Genomic DNA, 27405 nt, shown 5'->3' with positions numbered 1-27405 from the left:
CTTGCCAGATATAGCAATCGCTGTATCATGGTATACGTGCCTAGTAAGAACGGTTCCGGATCCAGTACACCCAATAGGCATACTAGAGGGTCAATAGGTACCAGTGGCGGCCCGTGTTCGCAGGCCTATGCGCTCGGCCTGGTGGCTATGGGGGGGGGGTGGGGTTTACGACCCAGAAGAGGCGCCGATTGGCTGCCTTCTGGGGGCGTAACCTGGGCGCAGGAAAAAGCGCTGAGCCACCCCCACCTTCGTGATATCCTGGCTGTGATTGGTCCAGTCTCCAGCCTGGACATCGCTGACTCGCAATGGGGGCGGTGCCAGTGCGCGCGTCAGTCACGCACCATCACCGCCCGATCTCCTTCCCGCCGTCCGGACCGGAAGACAGAAGACTGACGAGGAGGACGTCCACGGCGCTGCTCGTCTCGGTTCCTGGAATCCCGCCGCCGTCAGAAGGTAAGTGATTGAAGCTGACCTGTGCCCTCACCTGTGCCATTCCTATGCCATCACCTGTGCCATCACCTGTGCCATGCCTATGCCATCACCTGTGCCATGCCTATGCCATCACCTGTGCCATCACCTGTGCCATGCCTGTGCCATCACCTGTGCCATGCCTATGCCATCACCTGTGCCATGCCTATGCCACCACCTGTGCCATCACCTGTGCCATGCCTATGCCATCACCTGTGCCATCACCTGTGCCATGCCTATGCCATCACCTGTGCCATGCCTATGCTATCACCTGTGCCATCACCTGTGCCATGCCTATGCCATCACCTGTGCCATGTCTATGCCATCACCTGTGCCATGCCTGTACCATGACCTCAAAGTCATGCAATTTTTTTACCGCGTTTTTTGCCGCGAAGCAATACCTATTACATTTTTCTTTTTGCGCCCCCCCCCCCCCCAAAAAAAAATTTTGAGCACCAGCCGCCACTGATAGGTACAGTACAGTACAGTGTGAGTGACTTGCGAGACACATCGCATAACCGGGGGTTTATAGTTAATGTGGAAGAATAACTATTCCTAAAAAATGTTCCCTTCCCCCTCCTTCTACCTATCCTGCCTAACCTTTAGACAAAAAAAGATCTGTGTATTTCTCTATTTTCAATCTGCTCCAGTCCGGTCACAAGATCCTGCAGTTCTGTGTTTGAAAGCACATAAAAATGGCTGAATTACAGGGGCTGCGACCTCGCCCATAGGCTCCCATAGCCTAGACATTATTGGTATTTTCTCCTCTACCCTCCAACAGCTGCTCACTGACACAGGGGAGCAGGAACTGCAGGATCACTTGACCGGACTGGAGCGGATTAAAAATAAGTAAGTGAACCCATCTCTTTTATACGGGTAAGGCAGCTGGCCAAAGATGGATCTTTTTTTTTTTTTCCATTCAGCCAGTGGGCTAAATGGCTGAATAAGAAGAAGGAATCCTTCCCGCTTAGATATTGTAATCACATTGATCAGTGGATGCAGCCCTGTAGCTGCAGATGCTGATCTAGCAAAATTTTGCAACAAGCCCATTTGACAGAAGTCAATCATTAGAGCAATTTCTGTCGAGTGGGAGTGGCCACACATGGATCGAAATTCAGCTGGTCCCTGCTGAACTGGCTGAATTTCAATCCATATGGCCAGCTCAAGTTTTTTTCTACTTTAAAGTGATTCTAAAAGTAATTTTTTAAAAAATAAATAAAGACATGTTATATTTCTTTGCTCTGTGCAATGGCTTTGCACAGAGAAACCCTGATCCTCTTCTTTTTGGGTCCCACACTGGTGGTCCTGGCTCCTCCCTGCTGCTGAGTGCCCCCAATTGCAAGCCTCTTGCTATGAGGGCATTCAAGCAGCAGGCTCGCTCCTTTGCCACATCCCTGTGGACATTGTCCATTCACACCCACAGAGCATGCTCGATCTGGCCCCCCCGCTCTCTCCTCTTTCGCTCACTGGCTGGGATTGTGTAAGCCACTGTGAAGAGAGAGACCTGCGAGAGCAATCTTATGCACATTGCTGGATCGAGATGGGGCTCGGGTAAGTATGGGGGGGGGGGGCTGATGGAGGTGCTGCACCAAGAAGGGTTTTTACCCTAATGCATAGAATGAATTTAGGTAAAAAACAAACCCAATAAAAGAATTTTAAAAAATTGAATTTCTTCAAAAATTTAGACAAAAATGTAGTCTGCTACATGTCTTTGATTAAAAAAAAAAAAATTCCCAATAAGTGTATATTGATTGGTTTGTGTGAAAGTGATAGCGTCTACAAACTATGATATACATAATGGACTTTTTTTTTATACCAGTAATGAAAGTGGAACTGTGATAGTATGCCAGGCAATCTGACACTAGCTCACACTGGGTGGGAACTGACTAACTGACACTGACATCACCAGCGACATTAATACAGGGATCAGTGATAATACTATACACTGTCACTGAACTAATGACACTAGCTAGGAAGGGAGAAGAAACAAAGAGATTGTTCCCTCTGTACAGAGCCCTGTGTTATTTGTCAACACAGGGCTCTGGGCTGTGATTGGAGGCAGCCCATCAGCAGGTCCTGGCAATAAATCATTGGCTGGGACCTGCTGCTAAATCCAGCTGTGTCCAATCACAGCGGGAGTCGTGGGGGGGGCAGATGGTGTGCACCCTGAACCTGGAAACAGGTATCACTGTGCCTGTAAGAGCTGCTCGTCTGCAGTACAAGGTGGGCAGGTGGTCCTAAAGTGGTTAAGGTAGGCTGAGAAGTAGAGATCGACCGACTATCTGCAAGGCCGATATATCGAGGGCCGATATGGTCTTTCCCCGATATATCAGAATCGGCTTTTTTTAACCGATATTGCCGATATTTTCGTGACGTCTTTCTGTATGTTGCGCGCACACGTTCTACCTTCTAACACTGCATCCCACGCCTGCGCGGCACATACGTGACGCCATTTCACCGCACGCACTGCACTTAAGACCGCCTCCCACAGCCTCATGTTACAGCCAGCTGCAGTCTGGTCCTGTCACACTGCCAGCCATCCATCCACCCACAGACCCTGGCCTCAGTCACCCACCACAACAGGATGCCAGCCCAGCAAGCAAGCAACCAGCTACCCAGATGACACCAAGCTAGCCACCCACAACCACCCGCCACCGTGACCAGTGTTTCAGCAAGCCAGCAGCAGCTACCCGCTACAACAGGTCAGGGTGAGTGAGTGACACCAAGCCAGCCACCCACACAACAACAGGGTGACCCCAAGCCAGCCCCCACCACAGTGTTCCAGCAAGCCAGCTACCCACCACAGTGTTCCTACAAGCCAGCCACCACAGTGTTCCAGCAAGCCAGCCACCCACCACAGTGTTCCTGCAAGCCAGCCAGCCACCACAGTGTTCCAGCAAGCCAGCTACCCACCACAGTGTTCCTGCAAGCCAGCCAGCCACCACAGTGTTCCTGCAAGCCAGCCAGCCACCACAGTGTTCATGAAAGCTAGCCACCCATAACAGGCTGACACCAAGCAAGCCAACCAGGCACCACAGAGACTGTTCCTGCAAGCCAGCCACCCACCACAGTGTTCCTGCAAGCCAGCCAGCTACCACAGTGTTCCTGAAAGCCAGCCAGCCACCACAGAGACTGTTCCTGCAAGCCGGCCACCCACCACAGTGTTCCTGCAAGCCAGCCACCCATAAGAGGGTGACACCAATCCAGCCAGTCACCACAGTGTTCCTGCAAGCCAGCCACCCATAACAGGCTGATACCAAGCAAGCCAACCAGGCACCACAGAAACTGTTCCTGCAAGCCAGCCAGCCACCACAGTGTTCCTGCAAGCCAGCCAGCCACCACAGTGTTCCTGCAAGCCAGCCAGCCACCACAGTGTTCCTACAAACCAGCCACCCATAACAGGCTGACACCAAGCAAGCCAACCAGGCACCACAGAGACTGTTCCTGCAAGCTAGCCAGCCACCACAATGTTCCTGCAAGGCAGCCAGCCACCACAATGTTCCTGCAAGCCAGCCAGCCACCACAGTGTTCCTGCAAGCCATTTACCCACCACAGTGTTCCTGCAAGCCAGCCAGCCACCCATAACAGGCTGACACCAAGCAAGCCAACTAGGCACCACAGAGACTGTTCCTGCAAGCCAGCCACCCATAACAGGCTGACACCAAGCAAGCCAACCAGGCACCACAGAGACTGTTCCTGCAAGCCAGCCACCACAGTGTTCCTGCAAGCCAGCCACCCATAGGAGGGTGACACCAATCCAGCCAGCCACCACAGTGTTCCTGCAAGCCAGCCACCCATAACAGGCTGACACCAATCCAGCCAGCCACCACAGTGTTCCTACAAGCCAGCCACCCATAACAGGCTGACACCAATCCAGCCAGTCACCACAGTGTTCCTGCAGGCCAGCCACCCATAACAGGGTGACACCAATCCAGCCAGCCACCACAGTGTTCCTGCAAGCCAGCCACCCATAAGAGGGTGACACCAATCCAGCCAGCCACCACAGTGTTCCTGCAAGCCAGCCACCAATAACAGGGTGACACCAAGCCATTCAACCAGCCACCACAGACTGTTCCTGAAAGCCAGCCACCAATAACAAGGTGACACCAGTCACCAAGCCAGCCAGCCACCCATAACAAGGTGACACCAAGCCAGCCAGCCACCACAGTGTTCCTGCAAGCCAGCCACCCATATTAGGGTGACACCAAGCCAGCCAGCCAGTGCCACCACAGTGTACCTGCAAGCCAGCCATTCAGAACAGGTTGACACCAAGCCAGTCACACTGCCAGACGTCAGCCACCACCAACCCACAACAGGGTGCCAGTGCCAGCAACTTTAGCTTCAGCAAGCCATTTCCTAAATATATTTTGTGTCTTTCAAGTTTAAATTGAGATGGATAAGGAGAGAAAGAGTAAAAGTGTGGTCTGGGGCTATTTCTCATCTCAACCATCTCCAGGAAAAGCAGCAGTGTGCAACACATGTACAAGCAACATAAGCATGGGATCAGTAACTGCAAAAAACAAAAATACCTCAAATCTTTGGGCCCATCTAAGAGTTCATCATATTGAATTGTATCATGCAGCACAGAAAAAACAAAATGAATATCATTGTAATTTTGAAATGCATCCTCCACCATCCCAGGCAACAATAAGAGATATGCTTGTGAAAAAAAAAAAGATGTCACTGTCTAGATTCAGATGGAAAATCCCAACTGCTGGAAAGAGTAATCACAGAGATGATTGTCACTGATAACCAGCCATTTACAATGGTGTCTGACTCAGGATTTAAGCGGTTGATTTCCATGCTTGAGCCAAGCTACACACTGAAGAGTGAGAAGTATTATCGAACCAAAATGCTGGCAAAACTACACCAAAAGGTAGTTGACAAAGTAAAGGCTATGCTGCAACCGGAGAATGCTGGCAACTGGCTCTCATTCACGACGGACTGCTGGTCACAAACAGAGTCCGAGTCACTACCCATTCTTACATGCCATTTCATTGACCGCGGATGGACAAGAAGGCAATTGGTGTTGAATACAAAAGTGATGCAAGGATCCCACACAGCATGAGTACAGTAGAGAAAAGTTTCTAGGCATGCTTGCAGAATGAGGAATCAACAAAGACCGAGTGATGCTTGCGCAACTTAGAGACAGTGGAGCAAACATGCCTAAAGGAGTGAGGCTTGCTGATACTTCAGACCTCTGTGTCATCATGGCACACAACAGACTCCAACTTTTAAATGATGGTCTGTCAAGCCAAAGAGCTTTGCTTGATACATGTTTTGAGAAGCATGAAGAGATTAAACATGTTGTGCTTGCAAGTCTTTTGAATCCTAAATACAACAACCATGCTTTCTCTTCTGAGAAGACATGGAGGTGCAGGAGGTTCCTGCCTAAAAGAAAAGTCCAGAACACTACTTTTATGAAGAGCAGCATGCTGAAAAAAACAGACAAATGTCCAAAAATACGTCAACAAACAAAAGAGAATCTGCTTTATTGTCATCGAATTGATCAGGACATTTTCTGTGTTTTATTGGGGCCTCATGCGGAGGATTCAATTTCTTCTGAATCTGCAATGATGAGCCTGGATGATGAACTCCAGCTCTATTTGAAAGAAGCTGTAATTGACAGAAGAAGTCATCCTCTTCGGTGGAGAGAACATGAGGCATGCTACAAAAGACTTGCTTCCCATGCTAGAAGATACCTCTCTCTCTCTGCTCCTCTGTTCTCCACTCCTGAGCATGTTTACGAAGTTGCAGCATTGTTTCAACAAAACAGAAGACCTTTAACAGGTGACCATGGACATGCTGAAATGTTCCGCTTTCTGCATTATAATATTGTTCTACTTAACTGCGAGTATTGAAAAGAGTAGTGTCCACTCCACTCCAATCCACGGTCTAGCTGTTGCCTAGCTTTTTTTCTAGCAGCTTTGCACTGACTGCTGTAGTTGCAGTGAGTGCCCTACTGCTAAGAGTCCAATCCAATCCACTGTCTAGCTGTTGCCTAGCTTTTTTCTAGCAGTTTTGCACTGACTGCTGTAGTTGCAGTGAGTGCCCTACTGCTAAAAGTCCAATCCAATCCACTGTCTAGCTGTTGCCTAGCTTTTTTCTAGTAGTTTTGTATTGACTGCTGTAGTTGCAGTGAGTGCCCTACTGCTAAGAGTCCAATCCAATCCACTGTCTAGCTGTTGCCTAGCTTTTTTTCTAGCAGATTTGCACTGACTGATGTCCTTGCAGTGAGTGCCCTACTGCAGAGGTAGTCCACTGACTCCAATCCAATCCACTGTCTAGCTGTTGCCTAGCTTTTTTTCTAGCAGTTTTGCACTGACTGCTGTAGTTGAAGTGAATGCCCTATTGCAGAGGTAGTCCGATGAGTGACTCCAATCCACTGTCTAGCTGTTGCCTAGCTTTTTTCTAGCAGTTTTGCACTGACTGCTGTAGTTGCAGTGAGTGCCCTACTGCTATGAGTCCAATCCAATCCACTGTCTAGCTGTGGCCTAGCTTTTTTCTAGCAGTTTTGCACTGACTGCTATAGTTGCAGTGAGTGCCCTACTGCAGAGGTAGTCCACTGACTCAATTCCAATCCACTGTCTAGCTGTTTCCTAGCTTTTTTTCTAGCAGTTTTGCACTGACTGCTGTAGTTGCAGTGAGTGCCCTACTGCAGAGGTAGTCCGCTAAGTGACTCCAATCCACTGTCTAGCTGTTGCCTGGCTTTTTTTCTAGCAGTTTTGCACTGACTGCTGTAGTTTCAGTGAGTGCCCTTCTGCAGAGGTAGTCCGCTGAGTGACTCCAATCCACTGTCTAGCTGTTGCCTAGCTTTTTTTCTAGCAGTTTTGCACTGACTGCTGTAGTTCCAGTGAGTGCCCTACTGCAGAGGTAGTCCGCTGAGTGACTCCAATCCACTGTCTAGCTTTTTTTCTAGCAGTTTTGCACTGACTGCTGTAGTTGCAGTGAGTGCCCTACTGCAGAGGTAGTCCACTGACTCCAATCCACTGTCTAGCTGTTGCCTAGCTTTTTTTCTAGCAATTTTGCACTGACTGAACTGCATTAGTTGCAGTCAGTGCCTTACTGCAGAGGGTAGTCCTCCACTGATTCCAGTCCAGTCCAATCCAATCCACTGTGACATTGTGTAGCTGTTGTTGCCTTGCTCTTTTTTTAGCATTTTTGCATTGACTGCACTGCATTAGTTGCAGTCAGTGCCTTACTGCAGAGGGTAGTCCTCCACTCAGTGGTGTATTTAGGTTTTGTGCTGCACTAGGCCTGACTAAACTTGGGCACCCCTAATTTAAATATGACCCACCCTTTCCTGTAAAGGCCACACCCTTTCCTGTTTATGACCTGTCCTGTCATCTGTAAACCACAGACCACAACCATCAGTGCAGCCTCATCAGTTCCCATAAGTTCAGCTACATCAGTGCCCATCAGTGCAGCCTTATCAGTGCTCCTCATTGCAGCCTCATTACTGCCCATCAGTGCAGCCTCATCAGTGCAGCCTCATCAGTGGCCATCAGTACAGCCCCATCAGTGGCCACCAGTGCAGCCTCTCAGTGCCCATTAATGCAGCCTATCAGTGCATCATATCAGTGCCCATCAGTGCAGCCCTATCAGTGCAGTTTATCAGTCCTGCCTCATCAGTGGCCATCAGTGCAGTCTATTAGTGCCCATCAGGGCAGCATATCAGTGCAGCCCCATCAGCTTTTTTGCTGCCCCCCAGCAAAGTGCTGCCCTAGGCCTGGGCCTTGTTGGCCTAGGCCAAGATACAGCACTGCCTCCACTGACTCCAGCCCAGTCCAATCCACTGTGACATTGTGTAGCTGTTGTTGCCTTGCTCTTTTTCTAGCAGTTTTGCACTGACTGCACTGCATTAGTGGCAGTCAGTGCCTTACTGCAGAGGGTAGTAGTCCTCCATTGACTCCAGTCCAGTCCAATCCACTGTGACATTGTGTAGCTGTTGCCTTGCTCTTTTTCTAGCAGTTTTGCACTGACTGCACTGCATTAGTTGCAGTCAATGCCTTACTGCAGAGGTAGTCCTCTTCCACTGACTCCAGTCCATCCAATCCAATGCGTATGTGTATTTTGTGTAGCTGTTGTTGTTGCCTGGCTTTTTTTTCTAGCAGTTTTGCACTGACTGCACTACAGTAACATATTGCAGTATGTGAGTCCACTACTACAGCACTTTTATCATAAAAGTGCTGCAGTAGTGGACTCACACACTGCAATATGTTACTGCAGTGCAGTCAGTTTTATGCATTAATGCACAATCAGGATGTGAAATGCAAAGCAAATGTCCCTGAAATTAAAGTTTTCATATCAGTTTTTATGCAGTAAAGGTGTGAAGAACAAGCACTTAATGTTAAAAATATTAATAAATAAAGATTAACATGTTTATTAAGAGATTTCTGTCGTATTTTTTTTTTTTGGGTAATTTTTACATGTGTGAAAATATCGGCCGATACCGATATGCGATCGGCAAAATATCGGTATAGTCAACGAAAAAACAATATCGGTCGATCACTACTGAGAAGCATCTGTAATGGAATAGTTTTAATTAAAAAAATAATTGTGCTTAGGTTTAAACGTGGCTATTAGGCACTCACTTGTGGCACAGTAGTTAAAGCATTTTCTATTTTACGTATTGTATGTGTGCCATGTAACAGTGAACAGGCTCAGGTTTAATTTAATATAGCCCTTTAATCCCCTTCCACTGTAGTGATGGGTGTGCAGTTTGGCCACACCATTTGGCCACCTTATTCCTCTCCTTTGGATACCCAAGAGTGCCCCAGAATTTTTAAAATCCTAACAATGCCCCTGCACAGGAGCTAGCTGGCAACTTTCGGCCCAGGGGGCAAGTACAGTCCAGAGGCCCATGGTGCAGCGACTTGGCCCCCCTCCCACTCTCCCTCCTCCCAGCCTCCTTCTGACCCCCATTCCATGCTGAAGAAACGGCTTCTGCTCAGACACGGTTTACACCATCCATGCTGGGGGGGGGGGGGGGGATGGCACTGCGCTCTGTCCTTTTCTTCATCCAGCACTCAGTAGGTCAGCAGTGGGACTTTTTTCTTCTCTTCACCAGAAATCATTTAGGCATGTCTGTGGCAGAAGCAGTGCAGCCCTTTTACAGGGCATCAGAATGGCCCAGGGGGCAATCGCCCCCTGGTCCAGTCCTCCCCTGCAGGAGAACATTTGTTTGCATTCATTATTCCTAAAGGTACAGCAGTTTATACAGTACATTAGGGGGAATTTACTAAAACTGGAGCAGACATAAATCTGGAGCAGACATAAATCTGGAGAAGTTGTGCATGGAAACCAATTTCCAATCAGCTTTTATTTTCAAAGCTTAAAGTGGGAGTAAACTCCCATGCATTCATTTTGCCTATAGGTAAGCCTATAATAAGGCTATATAGTACTATAGGCACTGTAAATATCTCCTAAACGTGCAAAAACTCACAATGGATCTTCATGTACCTGAACAGCCACCTACCCAGTATCCAACCATACTCCCTCCCAATAGATTTGGTCATTCCATCCCCACTTTAATAACCCAAGGCCTTTGTGGCCTGTATGGGTTAGTTTTTTAAGTACTGAATGTACTGAAGCTAATTTCTAAGTCAGGATTTGATGGTATATACTGGCTACAAGAAAACGAGTGGTACTTACATTTCATTGCCATAAAGGACTTGGGGCCATAGAAGCACTGCCACTCATCCCCTCTCTTAAATTGTTGTCTGCATTTATCTGGAAGTACTCCATTCCAAAGCCTGCAGATGACAAAAAAATAAACAGTGCAGTTCATTTTTCAGGATGATTTTTCAGGAGTACCACTCTTCATCATGTCAAAGCAGTATTATTACACAAATTCTACAATTAAGTTAACGTTTTTTGTAAAGCACAGTAAAGCATTTTTAATGCAGACAGTATTTACATATTTAAATTCTATAAATTTATATAAAAAATAACAGGCTCATTCCTCATTTAGGAATGGTGGATAGAGCCATACAATGTATTTCTTTATGACCCTGGGTGACTGTGCATCCAGAATTTTTAGTTTAAAGCACAGACACCTTCTAATATCTAAAGCTGGACATACATGATTCGAAATTCGTCCATTTTAGCTGGTTTTATTTTGGAGTGCACAATTGGTGTTTCATTAAATTACTCCTAACTATTAACAATAAGTAAATATAAATAATAAAAATGCATATACAGAACGAAGAGAACACTACATCAGCTTACAGTCTGACAGTTTCCCACGGCTTGTAGTTTTCTTTTTATACTTTCTTAGACTGGCCATAAAAAAATGATTGTAGTCCCACAAGCAAGGTGGATGGTCTAATCCTTCCTGCTGTGCCATTGTATTCTGACAGTGGGACTTCTCCTCAGAATACACTAATCAGTGGTTGCAAGTCATTGCCTACAGTTGATGATTGATAAAACGTTGTCCAACGTCCTTTTATCAAGCAGGAACAGCCACGCATGAATCCAAATTTGACCAGTCCCTGCTGACCATCTATGACCAGCTTTAGTCTGGTGGAAATATCTGAAGGGGTGGAGATTTCAGATATGGAATCTTCACAATTTTACCAACTGTAATAGTAATAGTGAAAAGAAAAGCTGTATATGTTCTACTTTAAACAGTTTTTTCACTTACTTCAAGCCTCTCTTGATAGCATCTGTTAATGCGCATGAGGAGCCATCTGTACACTCAGATTTGGCTTGTTTCTTGTCCAAAAACCACCCAGAATCAACAAGGCCTCGTACTTGCACGGTGTCTGCTGTTAGCTCTTCCACAAGTGCTGACACTCTGTCAATATTGATCAGGACTCCAGTGCCTCCAGCACTGGAACAAAAGAAGAAAACTAAAAGTTAAGAAATATGTAAGGTTCTAGTCTGAGTGGACAGCAGTGACATGTTAAAAAGATGCTGAACTTTATGCTTCCCAGAAAATAAACCTCCTCTATTGAAAAACGCATTACCTCGGTATTAGCCCTAATGTGAAAACAAATCCTTAGACAAACAATAATGAATTCAGGATCCTCCATTATATAGTTTTCATCATAAGCTGTAACCATTGGGTATAAATACACTATGTCTGTTCCTCCAGGTTAATTTGGAGGAACGTTGAAGTCAAATCCTACCTCTAATCGCCCCCTTCTATTTTCTGTAGAGAATACTACGTACCTTTAAAGACAATTTCCTGACAGACTTCCATGGCAGTATACATTTTGGTAGCCCAGCCCTTGCTCCTACCCCATAGGAACCCACTCTCATAAATTTTCAGGCTGAGTCAGAGGCCACATTCCTCTTTTTGTCCTCCTTACTAGGGTTGAGCGAACACGGACTGTATTATTCGTGTTCGTACCGAATAATTGGATTTTTGTTACCCGAACACGGACCCGAAAACTTTACTGTATGTTCGGGTAAAAATCCGTGTTCGGTCATTTTATTTCCGGGTTTTGCATGCATTGGCGCGCTTTTCATGGCGGGCTTTCAACAGCCAATCAACAAGCGTTTAACTGGTGTGCCTAAGCCATCCCAGCCATGCCTACAAATGTATTAGTAGCTGTGATTGGCCGTCTGAAGCATGTGACCAAGTCTTTATAAGTTTGAGGCAGCGCCGCTGCGGCGTCATTCTGCTGTGTACTAGTTCAGGGACAGAGCACACATACGTGCTGGCTGCTGATTAGGGACAGACAGGCAGGCAAAATTCATTTGTGTCCGCATAGAATTGAGGGACAGGTCGGAGTGTGTTAGGCAGGGCGAGTTGTAGGCATTTTAGGGCGAGGCTGCTGCTGATTTTTAGGGTCAGTGTGTGTCTGGATAGAATTGAGGGACAGGTCGGAGTGTGTTAGGCAGGGCGAGTTGTAGGCATTTTAGGGCGAGGCTGCTGCTGATTTTTAGGGTCAGTGTGTTCTACAAACTACAATCGATATTGCTGTGTGGGGTGGGGTTTGCAGTCACCCGATCTACGATCATCATCTTATCAATCCTTTTAGGGAGAGAGTCTGCTGATTTTAAGGGTCAGTGTGTTCTACAAACTACAATCGATATTGCTGTGTGGGGTAGGGTTTGCAGTCACCCGATCTACGATCATCATCTTATCAATCCTTTTAGGGAGAGAGTCTGCTGATTTTTAGGGTCAGTGTGTTCTACAAACTACAATCGATATTGCTGTGTGGGGTGGGGTTTTCAGTCACCCGATCTACGATCTTATCAATCCTTTTAGGGAGAGAGTCTGCTGATTTTTAGGGTCAGTGTGTTCTACAAACTACAATCGATATTGCTGTGTGGGGTGGGATAGGAGATAGGCAGGTGTCAGTGGTCCAAATCCATTTTGCTGTGTGGGCTGCTGTGAACACAATCTTTTTGGGGTGCAGTGAACACAATCTTTTTGGGGTGCAGTGAACACAATCTTTTTTGCCCACTGAGGAGGAGGGAGAAAAGTGTTTTTCTATCAGTCACTGTGTGCAGCATTTTTCCTTCAGCTGTGCCGTGCTGACTGATCATACACTTCTGTGTTCAGTTCACATGTGCTATTATTGAGTGGTTTCAAAAATCATACACTTTTTTTCTATTCCACTATTCAATATACAGCCTTGGGTTAAAAAAAAATTAAATTGTGGCCTGCAGCAGAGCTGAATGATATTTGGGGTTTTTGGGGTTCATCCCATACTTCTGAAGATTTGAGGGTGCTGCCTGTTCCAAACTCCTCCTACTCCTCATCCAGCTTTTTAGGGGTACAAACAATAGTAATTGGGGCCTAGTGTGCTTCTGTACGTGTGAGATACATACACTTTTTTTGATCATATTTCCTATTCCGCTATTCAATAAAAACCTTTGGGGATCAATTAAATTGCTGGATAGTCTGTGTTGGTATGTGTGAGATCCACCTTTCCAAGTTTTTGGGGTTCATCTCATACTTCTGAAGATTTGAGGGTGCTGCCTGTTCCAAACTCCTCCTACTCCTCATCCTGCCTTTAGGGGTACAAACAATAGTAATTGGGGCTTAGTGTGCTTCTGTACGTGTGAGATACATACACTTTTTTTGATCATATTTCCTATTCCGCTATTCAATAAAAACCTTTGGGGATCAATTAAATTGCGGGATAGTCTGTGTTGGTACGTGTGAGATCCACCTTTCCAAGTTTTTAGGGTTCATCTCATACTTCTGAAGATTTGAGGGTGCTGCCTGTTCCATACTCCTCCTACTCCTCATCCAGCCTTTTAGGGGTACAAACAATAGTAATTGGGGCCTAGTGTGGTTTTGTACGTGTGAGATACATACACTTTTTTTGATCATATTTCCTATTCCGCTATTCAATAAAAACCTTTGGGGATCAATTCAATTGCGGGATAGTCTGTGTTGGTACGTGTGAGATCCACCTTTCCAAGTTTTTGGGGTTCATCTCATACTTCTGAAGATTTGAGGGTGCTGCCTGTTCCATACTCCTCCTACTCCTCATCCAGCCTTTTAGGGGTACAAACAATAGTAATTGGGGCCTAGTGTGGTTTTGTATGTGTGAGATACATACACTTTTTTGTACATATTTCCTATTCCGCTATTCAATAAAAACCTTTGGGGATCAATTAAATTGCGGGATAGTCTGTGTTGGTACGTGTGAGATCCACCTTTCCAAGTTTTTAGGGTTCATCTCATACTTCTGAAGATTTGAGGGTGCTGCCTGTTCCAAACTCCTCCTACTCCTCATCCAGCCTTTTAGGGGTACAAACAATAGTAATTGGGGCCTAGTGTGCTTCTGTACGTGTGAGATACATACACTTTTTTGATCATATTTCCTATTCCGCTATTCAATAAAAACCTTTGGGGATCAATTAAATTGCGGGATAGTCTGTGTTGGTACGTGTGAGATCCACCTTTCCAAGTTTTTGGGGTTCATCTCATACTTCTGAAAATTTGAGGGTGCTGCCTGTTCCATACTCCTCCTACTCCTCATCCAGCCTTTTAGGGGTACAAACAATAGTAATTGGGGCCTAGTGTGGTTTTGTACGTGTGAGATACATACACTTTTTTTGATCATATTTCCTATTCCGCTATTCAATAAAAACCTTTGGGGATCAATTAAATTGCGGGATAGTCTGTGTTGGTACGTGTGAGATCCACCTTTCCAAGTTTTTGGGGTTCATCTCATACTTCTGAAGATTTGAGGGTGCTGCCTGTTCCATACTCCTCCTACTCCTCATCCAGCCTTTTAGGGGTACAAACAATAGTAATTGGGGCCTAGTGTGGTTTTGTACGTGTGAGATACATACACTTTTTTTGATCATATTTCCTATTCCGCTATTCAATAAAAACCTTTGGGGATCAATTAAATTGCGGGATAGTCTGTGTTGGTACGTGTGAGATCCACCTTTCCAAGTTTTTGGGGTTCATCTCATACTTCTGAAGATTTGAGGGTGCTGCCTGTTCCAAACTCCTCCTACTCCTCATCATGCCTTTAGGGGTACAAACAATAGTAATTGGGGCCTAGTGAGCTTCTGTACGTGTGAGATACATACACTTTTTTTGATCATATTTCCTATTCCGCTATTCAATAAAAACCTTTGGGGATCAATTAAATTGCGGGATAGTCTGTGTTGGTACGTGTGAGATCCACCTTTCCAAGTTTTTGGGGTTCATCTCATACTTCTGAAAATTTGAGGGTGCTGCATGTTCCAAACTTCTCCTACTCCTCATCCTGCCTTTAGGGGTACAAACAATAGTAATTGGGGCCTAGTGTGCTTCTGTACGTGTGAGATACATACACTTTTTTTGATCATATTTCCTATTCCGCTATTCAATAAAAACCTTTGGGGATCAATTAAATTGCGGGATAGTCTGTGCTGGTACGTGTGAGATACACCTTTCCAAGTTTTTGGGGTTCATCGCATACTTCTGAAGATTTGAGGGTGCTGCCTGTTCCATACTACTCCTACTCCTCATCCAGCTTTCTAGGGGTACAAACAATTGTAATTGGGGCCTAGTGTGGTTTTGTACGTGTGAGATACATACACTTTTTTTGATCATATTTCCTATTCCGCTATTCATTAAAAACCTTTGGGGATCAATTAAATTGCGGGATAGTCTGTGTTGGTACGTGTGAGATCCACCTTTCCAAGTTTTTGGGGTTCATCTCATACTTCTGAAGATTTGAGGGTGCTGCCTGTTCCATACTCCTCCTACTCCTCATCCAGCCTTTTAGGGGTACAAACAATAGTAATTGGGGCCTAGTGTGGTTCTGTACGTGTGAGATACATACACTTTTTTTGATCATATTTCCTATTCCGCTATTCAATAAAAACCTTTGGGGATCAATTAAATTGCGGGATAGTCTGTGTTTGTACTTGTGAGATCCACCTTTCCAAGTTTTTGGGGTTCATTTCATACTTCTGAAGATTTGAGGGTGCTGCCTGTTCCATACTCCTCCTACTCCTCATCCAGCCTTTTAGGGGTACAAACAATAGTAATTGGGGCCTAGTGTGGTTTTGTACGTGTGAGATACATACACTTTTTTTGATCATATTTCCTATTCCGCTATTCAATAAAAACCTTTGGGGATCAATTAAATTGCGGGATAGTCTGTGTTGGTACGTGTGAGATCCACCTTTCCAAGTTTTTGGGGTTCATCTCATACTTCTGAAGATTTGAGGGTGCTGCCTGTTCCATACTCCTCCTACTCCTCATCCAGCCTTTTAGGGGTACAAACAATAGTAATTGGGGCCTAGTGTGGTTTTGTACGTGTGAGATACATACACTTTTTTTGATCATATTTCCTATTCCGCTATTCAATAAAAACCTTTGGGGATCAATTAAATTGCGGGATAGTCTGTGTTGGTACGTGTGAGATCCACCTTTCCAAGTTTTTGGGGTTCATCTCATACTTCTGAAGATTTGAGGGTGCTGCCTGTTCCAAACTCCTCCTACTCCTCATCCTGCCTTTAGGGGTACAAAAAATAGTAATTGGGGCCTAGTGTGGTTTAGTACGTGTGAGATACATACACTTTTTTTGATCATATTTCCTATTCCGCTATTCAATAAAATCCTTTGGGGATCAATTAAATTGCGGGATAGTCTGTGTTGGTACGTGTGAGATCCACCTTTCCAAGTTTTTGGGGTTCATCTCATACTTCTGAAGATTTGAGGGTGCTGCCTGTTCCATACTCCTCCTACTCCTCATCCAGCCTTTTAGGGGTACAAACAATAGTAATTGGGGCCTAGTGTGGTTTTGTACGTGAGATACATACACTTTTTTTGATCATATTTCCTATTCCGCTATTCAATAAAAACCTTTGGGGATCAATTCAATTGTGGGATAGTCTGTGTTGGTACGTGTGAGATACACCTTTCCAATTTTTGGGGCGCATCTCATACTGCCGAGGATTTGAGTGTGCTTCAGTCTGCCTCCTGCCTGTTCGGAACTCCTCCTAGTCCTCATCCTGCCTTTAGGGTGCAAAAAATTGTAATCAGGGCCTAGATTGTGTTTGTACGTGTGAGATACACCGTTTTGTAAAATTTTTCCTATTCCGCTATTCAATATACACCCTGTTTGAGTGTAAAAAATTAAATTGCGGGATAGTCTGTACCGGTACATGTTAGATACACCTTTTTAAATTTGTTTGGCGCATCTCCTTCTACCGCCGAGGATTGCAGGGCGCTTCAGTTTTTGCTCCTGTTCCCAACTCCTCCTACTCCTCTTCCTCATCCTGCCTTTAGGGCACAAAAAATTGTAATCGGGGCCTAGATTGTGTTTGTATGTGTGAGATACACCGTTTTGTAAAATTTCTCCTAATCCTGCTATTCAATATACACCCTGTTTGAGTGTAAAAAATGAAATTGCGGGATAGTCTGTATCGGTACATGTGAGATACACCTTTTTAAATTTGTTTGGCGCATCTGCTTCTACCGCCGAGGATTGCAGGGCGCTTCAGTTTTTGCTCCTGTTCCCAACTCCTCCTACTCCTCTTCCTCATCCTGCCTTTAGGGTACAAAAAATTGTAATCGGGGCCTAGTCTGTGTTTGTACGTGTGAGATACACCGTATTATAACATTTTTCCTATTCCGCTATTCAATATACACCCTTTTCGAGTGTAAGAAAAATAAATTACGGCTTAGTCTGTATCGGTACGTGTGAGATACTCCTTTTAAATTTGTTTGGCGCATCTCCTTCCACCGCCAAGGATTGCAGGGTGCTTCAGTTTGCCTCCTTTTCCCAACTCCTCCTACTCCTCTTCCTCATCCTCCCTTTAGGGTACAAAAAATTTTAATCGGGGCCTAGTCTGTGTTTGTACGTGTGAGATACACCGTTTTTTTATCCTTTTTCCTATTCTGCTATTCAATATACACCCTTTTGGGGTAAAAAACATTAAATTGCGGCATAGTTTGTATATTTGACTGTCAGATACACCCGTGCGATACTGTTGTTGTTTTGTTCCGCTATTCAATAAACACCTTTCTAGGGCAAGATCATAAATTACAGAAATATGAGGAGACCGTCAAATAGGGGCCGTGGCCTGGGTCGTGGTGCTGCTGGTAGAGCTCCTGTTGCAAGGAGAGGACGTGGTCGATCTGTGCCAGCTACACGCACAAGTGAAACACCTTCCACAAGTGTGAGTAGGCGACAGAACCTGCAGCAGTATTTGGTAGGGCATAATGCGCCTCTAGACTTGATGAAGCCTGAAGAAGTACAGGCGATAGTAGATTGGGTTGCTGACAGTGCCTCCAGTTCCTTCACATTGTCTCCCACCCAGTCTACTGCAAAAGGTCAGAGTTGGCACCTGCAGCCAATGTCCAACCGTCTTTCACCTCACCCCCTTGGAAATCAGGCAAGCAGTCTGAGCCCCAATCCATACAGCAGTCTCTTCTTCTTTTTGAGGACTCGGTTCCCAGCTTTCCCAGGGCCATCCACCTAGCCCTGCCCCAGAAGTGGAAGAGATTGAGTGCAGCGATGCCCAACCACTTATTTCTCAAGATGAGTACATGCATCGCAGCACGTCTCCGATGATGACGAAACGCAGGTGCCAACTGCTGCGGCGTTCAGAATTGTGGAGACTGGGTGGAAGATGATGTGGAGGATGATGAGGTCCTCGACCCCACATGGAATGAACGTCATGCAGGTGACCTGAGTAGTTTGGAGGAAGAGGCGGTGGTCGCACAGAGCCACCAGCACAGCAGAAGAGGGAGCAGGGTGCAGAAGCGGAGTGGCCGTGCCCTAGACACTACGCCCGCTACTGCCCAACGCAGCAAGGGAACGAGCGCACCAAAGTCAGCTCAATGGAGTTCTCTAGCGTGGAAGTTCTTTAGAAAATGTGCTGATGACAGGACACGAGTGGTTTGCACCCTGTGCAATCAGAGCCTGAAGCGAGGCATAAACCTTCTCAACCTGAGCACAACCTGCATGATCAGGCATCTAAGTGCAAAGCACGAGCTGCAGTGGAGTAGACACCTTCAAAACTAAGAAACGTCTCTGGCTCATCCTGCTTCCTCTTCTGCTGCAGTCTCGGCCGCTCCAGCCACATCTGTAGTGATACCGGCACCTGCCACCCCGCAAACAGAGGATCTGTCAGCAACACCACCACCTGGGTCACCAACCATCTCCACAATGTCCCGTGGAAGCGTTCAGCTTTCCATCTCCCAGACACTTGAGAGGAAGAGGAAGTACCCCCCTACCCACCCGCGATCCCTGGCCCTGAATGCCAGCATTTCAAAATTCTTGGCCTTTGAAATGCTTTCATTCCGTCTGGTGGAGACGCACAGTTTTAAAAACCTTATGTCGGTGGCTGTCCCACAGTATGTCGTGCCCAGCCGCCACTACTTTTCCAGGCAAGCCATCCCTTCCCTGCACAACCAAGTGGGGGAAAAAATCAGGTGTGCACTGCGCAACGCCATCTCTGGCAAGGTCCACCTAACTACCGATACGTGGACCAGTAAGCACGGTCAGGGGCGTTATATCTCCCTAGCGGCACACTGGGTAAATGCAGTGGCGGATGGGCCTGAGGCAGATAGCAATTTGGCGCATGTCCTTCCACCACCGAGGATTGCAGGGCGCTTCAGTTTGCCTCCTGTTCCTAACTCCTCCTACTCCGCTTCCTCATCCTCTACCGCCTCCTCATCCGGACAGCGTAACACCTTCACCACCAACTTCAGCACGGCCAGGGGTAAACAACAGCAGGCAGTTTTAAAACTTGCCTGTTTGGGGGACAAACCACACACCACGCAGGAGTTGTGAAGGAGCATGGAACAGCAGACAAATGAGTGGTTGCTGCCAGCGAGCCTCAAGCCCGGCCTGGTGGTGTGCGATAACGGGCGAAATCTCATAGCAGCTCTGGGCCTAGCCGGTTCGACGCACATCCCTTGCCTGGCGCATGTGCTGAATTTGGTGGTGCAGAGGTTCCTTAAAAACTACCCCGATATGTCAGAGCTGCTGCAGAAAGTGCGGGCCGTCTGTGCGCACTTTCGGCGTTCTCACCCTGCTGCTGCTCGCCTGTCAGCGCTGCAGCGTAACTTCGGCCTTCCCGCTCACCGCCTCATATGTGACGTGCCCACAAGGTGGAACTCCACCTTGCACATGCTGCAAAGACTGTGCGAGCCGCAGCAGGCCATAGTGGAGTTTCAGCTGCAGCACGCATGCGTGAGTCGCTCTGCGGAACAGCACCACTTCACCACCAATAACTGGGCCTCCATGCGAGACCTGTGTGCCTTGTTGCGCTGTTTTGAGTACTCCACCAACATGGCCAGTGCCGATGACGCCGTTCTCAGCTTAACTATCCCACTTCTATGCCTCCTTGAAAAAACTATTCGGGCGATGATGGAAGAGGATGTGGCACAGGATGAGGAGGAGGAGGAGGAGGAGGAGGATGAAGAGGTAACATTTCCAAGGCTTTCAGGGCAGTCATTCGCAAGGGGCTCCGAGGGTGGGTTCCTGCACACACAAACGCCAGGGACACAATTGTCCAGCAGGGGCACAGTTCTGGAGGATGAGGAGGAGGAGCTGGAGGAGGAGATGGAACCATGTTCACAGCAGGGTGGCACCCAGGCCAGCTCATGGCCATCACTGGTGCGTGGCTGGGGGGATACAGAGGACACGGACGATACACCTCCCACAGAGGACAGCCTTTCGTTGCCTCTGGGCAGCCTGGCACACATGAGCGATTACATGCTGCAGTGTCTCCACAACGACCGCCGAGTTGCCCACATTCTAACTTGTGCTGATTACTGGGTGGCCACGCTGCTGGATCCCCGTTACAAGGACAACGTACCGTCCTTAATTCACTCACTGGAGCGCGATCGCAAGATGCGCGAGTACAAGCGCACGCTGGTAGACGCGATGCTGCTGGCATTTTCCCACCTGACAGCGGGGCCACAGTGGAAGCACAAGGCAGAGGAGGAGGAGGAGGAGGAGGAGGAGGAGAAGGAAGAGGTCGCCAACGCAACCAGGGCACCGCCAGCACCTCAGAAGGCAGGGTTAGTATGGCCGAAATGTGGAAAAGCTTTGTCAGCACGCCACAACAAACAGCAGCACCAGCAGCTCATATGGAACATCTTAGCAGGAGGCGGCATTTCACCAACATGGTGGAGCAGTATGTGTGCACACGCCTAGACGTACTGAATGAGGGGTCTGCCCCCTTCAACTTCTGGGTCTCCAAGTTGGGCACATGGCCTGAGCTTGCCCTTTACGCCTTGGAGGTGCTGGCGTGCCCTGCAGCCAGTGTATTATCTGAACGGGTATTTAGCACGGCTGGGGGCGTTATCACAGACAAGCGCAGCCGCCTGTCCAGAGACAATGTGGACAAGCTCACGTTCATTAAAATGAACCAGACATGGATCCCACGGGACTTTTCCGTACCTTGTGCAGAATAGCGATCAATAACGACCTTACCCAGCCATTGTTCCATTTTTGCTCTCACTCTTTTGGGGTGTACCCTCATTTAAAATTTGTGAAAAGAAGCAGTGTTGGCTACCTCGTCCTCCTCAGGGCCAGATTAACGTAGGGGCTATTGGAGCTGCAGCTCCAGGCCCCTACCTTTATATAGGCCCCGGGTTGGCCATATTCACTGTTACCGCTCTTCTGTCACTTGTAAACACAGAAGTCTGGCTTCTATGCTCGCTTCCCCAGGCAGCTCCCTCAGAACCTCCCCACACAGCACGAAGGCCGGACAAGGAGGGACAGTTGCCGATGCATGGATGTGTTTATGGGCTTCAGAGACAGCATCCCATGTGGAATTAGGCATGCATGGCTGCACCCTTCCTCCTCTGGGTGCATGCCAAGGCACGGCCCTTAAGGCCCTTCAAAATCCTCAGCACCAAGCCCATGATGCTCTTAATCCGGCCCTGGTCCTCCTCCACCGCCGCTTCCACCTACACCGCCCATAGGTGCGAGCAGCCTATTGCATTAGGGTGTGCACCCCAAAGTTTAAATACACATGCATGTGTTTGCCTACATGTACATGGCCCCGATACATTACTCTCCCTGCTGGCAAAGTGAAATAGAGCAGAGCAGGTCCGAGGGAGATCTTTCCCATCTCCTCACTGGCAAACAGAGCGATAATGCTATGTGCCCTAGGTGATTAGGGTGTGCCCAGGCACATCCGGCACACCCTGTGCGCACGCCTATGACACCGCCACATCCACCACCACCTCAACCTCCCTCCTACTCCATATGGGCCTCGTCCTTCAGAGATGAAGAACATTGTTTTATTTTTCTGTTTTTTTTTTTTTGTTGTTTTAAGTTATTTCCCTATCCACATTTGTTTGCAGAGCACTTGCCATGCTCTTAACTACGTTTTGCTGCCATTTGCAGCAGTCTAGCCCTTTCCATTGGTGTTTTAGAGCCATTTTAGTGCCTGAAAGTTCGGGTCCCCATTGACTTCAATGGGGTTCGGTGTCCGGGAAAAGTTCGGCAAAAGTCCGGGACACGGACCCGGACTTTTTTTTAAAGTTCGGCCGAACCCGCCGAACACGGACATCCAGGTGTCCGCTCAACTCTACTCCTTACTCATAAGGACCATTTTGTATGAATTTTTCTACCTTTTGGAAGACGTGGCAACTGGAGTCTCCATGGATATTGGGAGAATTCTGTTGTGTCCTGTGATGTCCAGAAATTCCAGGATGGCTCCAGTAGTCACCAAATGCCTGGCCAACAGCAGGATAGTGAATGGCACACATGCGCAGAAGACTGACACTTGTGATAATGAAAGCTCTGCCAATGGCGAGCAGTTGTGCTAGGTCGGATGCCCTGCTAAAGGTGCGTGACCTCTAAAAAGTGTGCCCAGCATGACAGTGTGCTTTGCTGTTCCTGGGATCCGGGTCGCCTTGCGGATGCATCGATTGCTCTTTGGCGAGGTCCAGGATACGTTAGTATGTTTGGCTTGAGGTCAGGAGAAGGGACCAGATGCCATGCGGGCTGCTAGGGAGTAACTCCACTTTGTGTTAGAAAAGAAAAATAAATAAAAACCAAAATGAAAACCTATGGGGATGCCTATGCTCTAATGTGCATTGTAGCATTTTTATCAAAGAACATATTTGTCCTGGGTGACTTCATGGGTGACTTTAATGATGTCATGATTACCCATTTGTTATCCATGTATTCTGCAGCATAAGTAACACATAGAGGTCATGGTGTCAGGTCTCATTAGTAGATACAATGTAGTGCCTAGGTCCATTGAGTGCAGTTCAGGGAGGAAGGTGGGGGATACTTGTGCTGCCCTGATTTTTTCATGAGGAAATGTATTGGAGGCATTACTCTTGCACTCTATGCATAATCTTTTCCTGCCCTCTGCACTCTGCATTACTTATTCCATGTAACCTCTGCATTCTGTGCTTTACCCCCATGGGGAGTTGTATTGGTAGGAGGGGGAATTTTTGCTTTGAAGGCATTACTTCTGACCTCTGCACTCTATGCTTTACTTACTCCAGACCTCTGCACTCTACACATTACACACTTTCTATCCAGAGCAGAGTGGGCTCAGGTTTTGTTTACCCCTTTAAGCATTTCCCACCCCATTGGCCACAACCACCATCTGGTATGGCATGGTATGCACACTGATATTAACCTCTCTCCCTACTCTGCCCCCATCCCATTCCCATTAACAGTGAGCATAGTCTGTAGTGTGTTCCTTGATTTAGTTTTAAAAATATGGTCACTTTAGTTTTTAGGGAAGCATTGTCTGCTAATATCAATAAGTGACATCAACACTGGTTACAGAGGATATTTGTGTTCAGCTAATTAGGCATGTTTTTAATTGGTAATAGACAACTATTGACAGATATTTATTTGTTAGGTACAAAAACATTTTGTAAGCATATATGGGAAATATGTAAAGGTTTTTTTTCTGACTAAAGGTACCATAGGGGTTAACAGTATTAGTCCTCTATCCAAGGTAACATTAAGTTGCACATGTTGACATGCCTCCCCCCACTATTCTGTACTTATAGATCAAGGTAATACATTCATTGATGTAAACTTATAGGCTGACCTACAAAAAAGATTCTTCAGTACTTCATGTAAACTCTTAACAATAGGTGTAGGTGGGGAAATATAAAACACTACCTACAACCCAATTAAATGAACTTTTTTTGCGAAACATGAGTAGGTGTATATGGCTATAGCAAGCATGTGATAAAAGCTAATAGGTTATGACCATACTGTAGGTGTACAGGTTTAATACCAGATACAGGAGAGAGCATTTTACGAATAGAATAACAGATTATCTGTACACTGAAATGTACTGAAAATAAAAGAGTATTACGCTGGCCATAGATATGTAGACTTTCGAATGAAAATTCTTGGAAAAAGAAGGTACTACCAAAGTTCATTCTTTTCTAATCATTAATAGGTCAAATCAATGTTCATTTTTAACTGCAGTGATGAGTTAATTTAAAGGAGCAGGCTGGATTTTTTTTTTTTCAAATGAATGAATTTCTAACAGTGGATGTGTTTTTTTCCATTCATTCCAAAATCAAATGTTAAAAGCAAACAAAATCTTTCAAACGACAAACAAATGTTCTGAGAATTTTCTTACACATTTTCCTAAGAATTTTCATTTGAAATTCTATCTATGGCCAGATTTAGATTAGGCATAGCAAAACTTATTAGATCTAAGGCAGGCCATACAGTATGCAATTTTCTTTGTGTTGCTGGGCGAATCCCTCCTGCATCACTATTGTATCCTGCTGGCGTGGAGCTTGGGGAGCCTTCCCCACTGGCAGAATACAATGATCACTGTTAGCGGCTTTATCTGCTGGCAATAATCGGGCGGAAAAACTCTCCAGGCTGCTTGTACTGGAGTCAATCGATGGATCGACTTCAGTACAACCAGCCTGCCCATAAACAGGTCGAAATGTATCCGGTTCCTGCTCAACCAGCCAAATTTCAAACTGTCTATGACTGGCTTAAATGCAGGGAATTATACTTCAGGAGATCTGGTCCCTTCCTACCGCCCTTGCTGACAGGGTGAGTCGGACCTACTCTCTGATGCTGAGAGCAATGCAGAAGCATCATTCCCACCACAGCCTCCCCCCACTAAGAGATGCCAAAGTCCTGGGGTGATTCAAGTCCATGCTGTAGACTGAAAGCCAAATTAAGCCATTCACCTTCATTCTTCTGAACCACCACATTAAATGTACCTGGGGCTTCCCCTTTCGGGTTACCTTCAATTACAAAGGCAGGAGCTACTCTGTCTGCACCCCTGAGGAGGCATAGTGGACGCTTGAAGCCTTACATCTTCTTTCTCCTGGACGTTACAGCTCAGGCTTAGCACAACCCTCAGGCTCTCAGCGTGCCTCTAGAAAGCCACATTTTCGAACTTTGTCTGTTTGGCCATCCTTGATGTCAACCTGTTGATGCTGTTTTTGTGTTATCTTATATGGATGACTTTTCAAGAATTTTGCTAAACCATGGGCCCTCTCGTGGCCCTGCTGCCTTCTCCCTCAAGTGGCTACTTTTACCCTTGCTATGTTAAATGAAACTCCGTGGCTTCACTCTGAGCTGTTTGTATGTACTTTGCAAAGCCTTTAATGGGTTCGTCCTATACTCATAAACATTGTTTTAATCCAGGGGCTTCCCGCTCCTTATCGCTGATATTGGACCCTGTTGAACACTTGGAATTCTCTCACAGTACTTAGATTTGCACCTGTTGAATTCCACCCTCTATTCTGGATTCTCCCCCTTTTGCCATGCCGAAGCTTTATATGTAAGCCTTGCATTGTTTGGTTTTGAGGCCTGTTATAGGGATGCTTTATGATATGTGATGCATCTTATATTTTGACCTGTTATATTTTATATTATTTGTACAAATTTTCAGTTGTGAATGGGTTGGCCTCTCTGCCTCCACTGATTTTCTTTTTCCTTTTTTTCCTCCACCTTCTCTTCCTCTCCTCCCCTTTTTGTTGATGAGCGCCTCAGTCCTCCCCCACCATGACTATCCAATCCAAACACAAAACATTTATTACTTCAACTCTCCCTTTAAGCAGTCTAAAGTGTTCCATCATCTCAAATCCCAACAAGTGCATATAGTATGCTTAAAGGAGACCAGGTTTGCCCAGTCCTACACTTCACGGTTTCTTTCTCTATATTATCCAGTGTTCTATACTGTCTCGGCCACTGAAAAGCATAGATGTGTCTTGATTGCATTCTGATGCAGCCTTCCTTTCTCTTGTGTATTGGAGATTGCAGACCCTACAGGCAGGTACTTACTCTTGGAGGGAACCCTCTGGGACCAGAACATTACTATCATCTCCTCTTCTAATACGTACCTAACAGATTTCAACATAGGTTTTTCTCTCACCTCTGTAAAGAGGTTTATCAGCACCAAAAGGGCTTAATCCTTCTTATGTGTGATTCTACTACTGCCCTCAACTCGGCTCTGGACAGACAATATGCGCAATGAGACACTTCCTCCCACAACCCAGGACACAAGGCCCAGATGTGTGCAGTTTTACAAACCTTTGCCTATAGACGTCTGGAGGGAGTTTCACCCTACTGACCATGATTTAAAAAAAACAGCTGCCAATACCCTGCTTTACGCTAGTAGTCATCACCTGAGATCTTTAGTCCGTGGTATTCCAGTCGGTCAGTTCCTGAGGATTAGAAGGAGCTGCTCTAACGATGGTGACTATTGGCCTGAAGCAGATGATTTATATCAAAGATTCAGGGAAAGGGGCTATTCACATGAAATCCCTAGAAGAGCTAAAAAAAATTGCAGGGGAAAAATGAGACGGAATCTCCTCAAACCTCATTTGGCCCCACCAGAGACCCCACAGGGTCCAGTGAGGATCATTACTAGGTATGGGGCTTAATGGGAAGAAGTAAACCAGATTCTAAAAACCACTGGCACATACTTATACGCACCAATGACCTAAAAGAAATAGTAGGTCCGAGACTACAACCAGTAGCAAAACTGGCCTACTGATCTCCCAGATTTAAAGGGCATGTACCCCTGTGGACATTAAACTGTGTAGATATGTCGGCTGTACAAATGTGTTCACTGACTCTGATGGTATAAATACATACTGGATCAAACAGTTTATTAACTGTGCAACTACTAAGGGTGCTATATATTTTGGAATGCCCATGTAAAAAATTATGGTAGAGAAAGGAACATTCAATTCACGGCCAACGGCTCTGGTGGACATTCCTGCAGTCAGCATGCCAATTGCACGCTCCCTCAAAACTTGCAACATCTGTGGCATTGTGCTGTGTGATAAAACTGCATATTTTAGACTGGCCTTTTATTGTGGCCAGCCTAAGGGACACCTGTGCAATAATCATGCTGTCTAATCAGCATCCTGATATGCAACACCTGTGAGGTGAATGGATTATCTCGGCAAAGGAGAAGTGCTCACTAACACAGATTTAGACAGATTTGTGAACAATATATAATAATATAATTTTGTTCAGTGTATATGTAGGTGTGAAACTGCAATAAGAAAATGTAATCCAAAAGTTGCAC

At 46.2% G+C, this 27405-nt stretch overlaps 1 protein-coding gene across 2 annotated transcripts in view; it reads right to left on the bottom strand.

The window, feature by feature from the left end:
- LOC309558285 (palmitoleoyl-protein carboxylesterase notum2-like) overlaps window positions 1-27405 on the bottom strand; it is a gene marked incomplete at its 5' end in the record, with an annotated part of 58518 nt that overhangs the window by 8140 nt on the left and 22973 nt on the right. For both annotated transcript variants that reach the window (XM_082261340.1, XM_082261341.1), the window contains 2 exons: window positions 10123-10223; window positions 11114-11302. In XM_082261340.1, coding sequence (XP_082117466.1) covers window positions 10123-10223; window positions 11114-11302 — 290 coding nt within the window. The remainder of the gene's footprint in view (window positions 1-10122; window positions 10224-11113; window positions 11303-27405) is intronic.

The sequence above is a fragment of the Pelophylax lessonae genome (assembly GCF_965119305.1).
Source record: "Pelophylax lessonae genome assembly, chromosome: 6".
In the NCBI taxonomy this organism is placed as follows: Eukaryota; Metazoa; Chordata; class Amphibia; order Anura; family Ranidae; genus Pelophylax; species Pelophylax lessonae.
This window is presented reverse-complemented; position numbering and strand designations above follow the sequence as displayed.